A 7,022-nucleotide genomic window follows, 5' to 3' on the forward strand; every position below is an offset into this window, starting at 1 on the left:
GCATTGTTGTAAAACACTTTATTTTCTATATAGCATTCTATAGCATTATATTAATGTAAAAACATTAAGAGTGTAAATATTCATCTGTCCAATCTTTTGAATTCAGTGTCTCACATACAGTAATGTGAACAAAAACAAGTGCTGTCTTGTGTATTTTCAATCATTGTCACTAAAACCTGAGCCACAGTTTACATATGAAAATTCTTACAGTGTACACTATTGTATTGACACCATGACTAAGCATCCTGACTGCCATGTTCGTAAACAATGACACAAGACCTTGTCATTCTGATGCACTAACATGTTCATTGACATAGGTATTCGCTTTTGAGAGATAAACTAAAGATTTTGAGCAAGTGATGTGCTTTTGCAGTTAATCCACTGTGTGGTGCTGTTTGTACAAACTGTTTCAAGAAATGCTCTGTAAAAACTGTAATTCCACAATTGAAACACAAATCTTACACAGCTGCAGTGCTTGTGAAGAGACATGCAGTTTTTCATATGCTGAAACAAGAAGGTTCACTTTCACTGCCGTGGTCCGCTCATGCTTTGCTCAGAAATATTGCACAGCTGTTTTTGTCTTCGGCCCCACTGGTCCTTTTCGATTGAGTTACATTGTTAAGTTAATGATTTTCCATATGAAGCCAAATAACTTACACTTTTCTATCTCTGTCCTTTTTAGAGTCCTTCCTTTTTCAGTTTGTTACAGAGGTATTTACTCAGCAGAACATTCATAAACAGTTTTTATTGTTGGTACTCAGAAATGGTTACTTTCCTTCTCCTTGTGGTTTTCTATACATGATTTTTTTTGGCTGCTGGCATCTGTGGGAGGCCTCGTGTTGTACTGTTTCATCTCATTGTCTTCATAGCTAATGTTATCAGTGCCTTGTTTCATGTTGTACCTCATCTCCAGGTCTTGGTTGGCCTTTGGTTTGACCTGCTGGAGCTGCAGCAGCACTGCCTTGTTCACACCAGGACCTGACAAAACAAAACATGGAGACTTAGTCCTCACTCTCAATTTTGCTGGTACCCTCTTCTACAAAGAAAAGTATACACAAAATATATACCAAAGTAGCTGAGCAGAACAGGGAGGAATATGAGCCCATGAGCCATCCCCAGAAGTGTGATGACCAGGTTTAGCCTAAAGAAGAAGATCTGGATGAGCTGTGCTTTGGCAAGCGCCAGCACAAGGATGCCTGGTAGGTTGGTCATAGCAACTCCAGCAAATACCTTCAGGATACAAGACAAATGTTTAACTCTGACATTTAGTGCTACATGTGGAAAGCTATTCAATTAACTGCTTGGCACTAAGAGTGAATGTTTATTTGCTTAAATTTGTGAGTGATTAAAAATGTCTAACTTACTGCACTGCCCATTTTGGCTGTAGCCTCCATAGCTCTCTCCACATGTGTGAGCTTGGTGCTGAGTGCGAAGGATCTTGTCATATGTGACACGAACTCCACAGATATGCCCACTGCCTGCAAATAACATGGTAAGAAACAACCACAGAAATTATTTAACTAGTATTGTTTGCAAGTTGAAAGCACTTTTTCTATTCTTTGTCTACCCTGATTTTATTTTTATTAGTTTTTTTTATAAAGGTAATTATCAATGAAACAAATTACTAAAGTTTTACTTGTACATATGATATCAAAGGTGAGTGTCTCAATAAAATCACAATAAAAGCTAACAAAAATAGTGGTGATATATGAATTATAAATATCTTGCCCTAATATAAAGGAAGTAAAACATCAGACTTATGTCATGGAAAGACTATAAAAGGAACGTTTCAGCACTTTAGTTTTGCACTTGCACAGATTAGACTAGAGACTAAAGATTAACAAAAAGAATCATCATTTGAACAGAGGCTACAGTATACTGTTATAAATCATTCAATCCTGCATTACCCATAATGCAACTCAATAGAATTAGACTGGTGACCACATGTTTTTTCAGCTCCACACCTCCAGTTTGCAACAGAGGCTTTCTGTTTTAAATTTAAAGTCTCTAAGCCCAAGTTAAGTCAACTGTGACGACATCACTATGACGTAAAGTTGAGTCTTTAATCCACACCATAAACATGTTCTTACTGTAACAAGATTGATGAGGGACACCGCATTGTAATCAATGTCCCACAGCGTCATGACACCAACGGTATCTACGACGATCATGATTATGGTGATCAGGTTGAGCAGGCCAGACCGCAGGTCCAAACCCAGCAGCAGACAGCACACCACAAAAGTCGGCAGCAGACACAGGGAGATGTTGAAGAGTCCCTCTGGCACAATGGTCAGATACTGCTCATAATATACATAAGTCAGCCTTAAGGAGGGAAGAAAACAGTGGTCAGAAAATACAGAGTGCCTAGATTTAATGGCTGATGACGTATAAATAATGAAAATAGACTGTCCATTCACAGAGCTGTGGAAGCCAAAATTGTTCTTTAGTAGAGGAAGAACAATGACATGAAAGGGCACAGGAAATAAAAGTACACACGTGTAAGGAAATACTTCAAAGTCACGTGAGGTCCCTGGTATATTCCTCATGCCCATAGTGATGTTGTGCGCTAGCTCTCTCGCCATCAACAGTGCAGCTGTGAACTCCTGAGAGTTGGTCAGAGGCGTGTGGTAAGCCATGAACCGAGAAGCTGGAAACATGGGAAAAGAGGCTGACTTACTAGCACCATTTCTATTTAAATGAATGTATAGTAACATTTCTTACTGCTTTGAGAGGACATAAAATGACTTACCTATAATTTCTCCACTGGCATCTTGTTTCACAGCTGTGTCATAAGCTCCTAGACCACTGTTTAAAGACACGATAAGCAGTGAGAATGTTGTGATGTGATGTTTTTGTGTGTACATATGCCGCTGCGATACACACCCTTTGGGGCACTGCAGGTCAGGCCTATTACCGAGGAAGTCAGGGAGATAGCGGTTGAATTGTTCCACAGTGGGCCTGAGAACACCATCTGAAGGTCGTGCCATACACTTGCGTCCACATTTGAAAAGAACTATTGAAACACGGGAGCAGAGTAGGTGTTAATAAAGTTTTTCATTAAAGAAATGAACCAAAAAAGTGTTTTAATGTGGTGTTTTCTCAGCAGCAATTCTCACCTTCATTTGCAGGACAGAACTTTCCAATATTTGGACCATTGGTGTATAGACGACAACATTTGGATCCAGGGTTCAGCCAGTCAATGAAATCATCCACCCAAGAGTTAGCAGGAATACCCAAGTAGGATCTACATATCATATCATTGATGGGTTAAAGAAAGGCAGGAATACAAATGTCCATGTTAAAGCATAAGGCTTGTTTTATTGTATATTTTTCTTATAGTCACCAAATCCAACTAAAAATGCGTTCTGTGCATAAATACTTGAAATTAAGATGTAAATATAAAAACAGATCAAGAGTAAGTATTTTGTCTCACTAATACTGTATAACAGCTGGGTGCTGTACCTTTAGCAAATGTTACACGCACAGTGGTATTTCGTGCATTTTCTGAGGACTATTTTCTGCCATGGATTCACACATATTTGGCGTTCTAATGAGTATTTGTAGCTGCAGGCCGATGTATGTGGCTCAAAGTAATCTACTATATCCTTTGTCACAAAGAAAATGCCACCTAATGTCACAGTGATGGTGATCCATGGCACAGAGAGGTTAACAGGCTTTAGCTACACAGACAATATGTGTTACTGTTGGGCTGTTTTGTTGCAATGCGTGTTGTTAATTTTAATCCTTGTAATAGTCACAATGCCCTACTAATGTTCTACTTCTGGTAGTTAAGATATATTTATTATACTGCAGGACACTTAACTGGCAAAAATGCACAAATAAGTTCTACTATTAGCTTGGTAGTATCCACAACTTTGTTCAACGGACCACTCCATTTTGATCTCTCTGCCCTGCACAATCAGTTAGAGGGACCCTTATCTGCTCAGTGGTGTAACTGAGATTATCATTAATTGATCTGATTGGCTTCTATGCAAGAAGTTGCTACTATATCAGCAAGTTCAAGGACTTGTCAGGGTAAAACTGTGTGATAAATGATGATGTAAAGGACAAAGGCAGAAAGCTCTCTCTTTGGTGTACCGAGCCAAGTAACTGATTCTGACTTTAACAGAGATGCAACAGTATACAGTTTGTCTAAAAAAGTCTGTCCAGATTCTGACAGTTAATTCACTGACTCACCGATCTGGGTAGTCTGTGGCGTACTGGATCTTCTGGGTCAGTGAGAACTGATCACAGCCCGCACTGGAGCAGACTGCATTCATTCCCTTAAGACTGGTGAAATTAAAACCCTTTTTTGTTACAAAATAAACTGGGACTCCAACTTCAAAGTATTTGTTCAGGTACTGGAAATAGTCCAACATATAAGAGCCCTGCAACAAAAACAGAAAAAAATTGTAAGGTTATATTGATAGAGGAGCATGCATTCATTTGTGTTTATAGTGCTTACTGACCTTTGGCATAGCCAGCTCCTGATCCAGACCCACTGTCACATGAAACATGAGGAATAAGGAACCACATAGCATGAAAATGAAAACCAGCATCTGGAGGGAAAAGAGGGCAGAAGGTATTCAACAAATACCTGGATAAAACAAGCCAATATTTCTTTTCTAAAATACTTTTGGTTTTATGATATTTTTGGCACAAGTTGAGAATAACTGTAAATATGTTATAGCTGAAGAGTTAGTAGCTTTACCACTATGATCCTGGTGTAACGGTGCAGTAGGACAGGGGCATAGTATTTCCTCATGAAGGGCAGCAGAAAGCCCTCACTGGGCTTGTTGGGACGCTGGGTTGACACTGTAACACAGCAGAGCAGTTCACAGCGGTTGTTATCTTGGCGCCGGGCGTCCAGGGACAGCAGCGCCACAAAAGCTGTCATCTGCAGAACAAAGTCCATAAGCACAGCCAGAGCCGCATACAGAGCAAAGGATTTCACTGCTGGCATGGTGGACAGGGCCCCTTGGAACAACAGACAGAGGTTAGCATATTGTATGGAAACTCAGTGGTCCCTTCTTATACACTGTATGTGCACTGAATTTTGAAAAAGTGAAAGCTAAAAAGAATACAGACATTCCTACCTAGAAAGAAGCAGACAGACTCTGAAAGACTGCACAGGAGCATGCTGGGAGCTACATTTCCAAGGACACGACCAATCTGCTCCTCTCTCTTCTCTTCAGGCCTCCTTACATCTCTCTGCAAAGAAGAACGAGGAGGGTAACACCATCAACACTGATAAACAGACCATAGAGAATCAGCACAGTTGTACATTTGTGGTGCCACAAAAACACACACCTGGTACTCCAGAACAAAAATGAAGATGTTGTCAGCTCCTACAGCGAGCACCAGGAAGGGCACGACCTGCAGAATAACCAGCGAGGAGGGGAGTCCTATCCAGGAGTAGAAGCCCATGGAGGCCAGTACAGAACAGGCGACCACAAGGATCCCACCCAGACCCACTAGAAACTTAGAGTCCACCTTCAAGAAACAGAGGTAAGATTCCAGATGTACATTGAACTCTGTGAACCTTTTCTCTTCCCCATATCTTTTGCTTTATTATGCCTTTTGTACTATATAACCTCAGGGCCAGTAACCATCCAACTGCCATATATGTTGTTCATTTTAGTGGATGCCTATCATATCCCAGATGCATGATGTATGCCTTTAAATGTAGAATAGAACAAGTTATGTAGCAACACAACTTAAAGTCTATCACCATGCTGGCAGCTGTGTGAAGCTGTAGATAGGCACAGTGGCACTTTGAGCTAAATACTAACATCAAAATGCTAGTATGCTCCCACTGACAATGTTACAGTTTTTCTCTATCGCTTTCATTCATTTCTCACAACAGAATTGAAGTTTGCAGATCTCCAAGTGCATTTCTCAAAACAACACGTACAAACTGCACAACATAGTGGATAACTGGAAAAAGCGCGTCACCTGCTCAAAATGCTTTGTCTATCGTGCAAAAGTGTGTTCTTTCATCAATCATTGTGTCAGAGGCAGCAGAATCCCATGTCATTTCCTCAACAATGTGAACGTGACAGGCAAAATTATTAGTCATGTTGTCAGTAGAACATCATACTCAGTTTTTGTTATTTACTGTAAACTATACTCAACTCAGGTTTTGATGACTAGAAACCACTAAATTACCGTACTGGTGTGTGTCATAATTTACAGTGTCCCTCCGGTAAAAAAAAAGAAGTGATTCTTGCAAACCATTGTGCATCAACCAGGTGTTACAGTAATTTACATGGTAAGAATAGATAATTTTCTGAATGATTCCATCTAACCTCATCTAACCAATCACCATCGCCCCACGTTACAGTATATGGAAGAATCGAAACAAAAGATCAGACTGTACTCACATTTCTACTGTACTGTCAATAGTGGTACTTACAGTACATACAGACAACAAAGGAAACTATACATAGTCTATTTACCTAGCAATGGAAACATACTGTAAAAAAGACAAAGTGGGAAGAACTATACATGTACAACAGAAGGTAAAGGTGAAATTACTTGGCAGTTTTCCTATGCGTCATGTCGGTCCTGTCTGTTGGGCCACAGATTCTCATCCACATCACAACATCACCTGAGAGCAATTTCTCAATTCTGGACATATTTCTTAGCAAACATCTACTCACACTTTGTAGAAATCTGTACAGACATACAATTCTGAGAACATGTTCACTCATTTTGATAGTACAGACTTCCAACCTGAAAAAAAGACTAATTGGTTTGGTGGTTGTGACATTTCAGCTGAGAACCAGGACAAGTTATTTTGCACAGCTGGACAAAAGCAACAAGAATTGTCAAAAACAGCTGACAGATGTACAGAACCATTTGCATGTTGTCCAAAAGCAATTGCAATTTGATGAAAACAACAAGAAATTGCTGATATGATGTGAACAACTGACAACAGAATCTGACGGTTGAACGAGTAGTTCTGAGAAATGCAGTTCTGTTGTGAGAAATGAATGAAAGCGATAGAGAAAAACTGTAAT

The 7,022-nt window shown here is 39.8% G+C and overlaps 1 protein-coding gene across 1 annotated transcript in view; it reads right to left on the bottom strand.

Annotated features, from left to right (window-relative positions):
- Positions 1–89: 89 nt before the first annotated feature.
- npc1l1 (NPC1-like 1) overlaps positions 90–7,022 on the bottom strand; it is a 12,297-nt gene continuing 5,364 nt past the window's right edge. The window contains exons 9-21 of the mRNA XM_020590431.1: positions 5,311–5,493; positions 5,097–5,211; positions 4,712–4,977; positions 4,470–4,559; positions 4,198–4,388; positions 3,117–3,244; positions 2,884–3,013; positions 2,750–2,805; positions 2,497–2,647; positions 2,091–2,322; positions 1,365–1,478; positions 1,068–1,230; positions 90–978 (exon numbers count right to left, since the gene is read on the bottom strand). Coding sequence (XP_020446087.1) covers positions 758–978; positions 1,068–1,230; positions 1,365–1,478; positions 2,091–2,322; positions 2,497–2,647; positions 2,750–2,805; positions 2,884–3,013; positions 3,117–3,244; positions 4,198–4,388; positions 4,470–4,559; positions 4,712–4,977; positions 5,097–5,211; positions 5,311–5,493 — 2,040 coding nt within the window. The 3' untranslated portion in view covers positions 90–757. The remainder of the gene's footprint in view (positions 979–1,067; positions 1,231–1,364; positions 1,479–2,090; positions 2,323–2,496; positions 2,648–2,749; positions 2,806–2,883; positions 3,014–3,116; positions 3,245–4,197; positions 4,389–4,469; positions 4,560–4,711; positions 4,978–5,096; positions 5,212–5,310; positions 5,494–7,022) is intronic.

The sequence above is a fragment of the Monopterus albus genome, unplaced genomic scaffold, assembly GCF_001952655.1.
Source record: "Monopterus albus unplaced genomic scaffold, M_albus_1.0 scaffold12.1, whole genome shotgun sequence".
In the NCBI taxonomy this organism is placed as follows: Eukaryota; Metazoa; Chordata; class Actinopteri; order Synbranchiformes; family Synbranchidae; genus Monopterus; species Monopterus albus.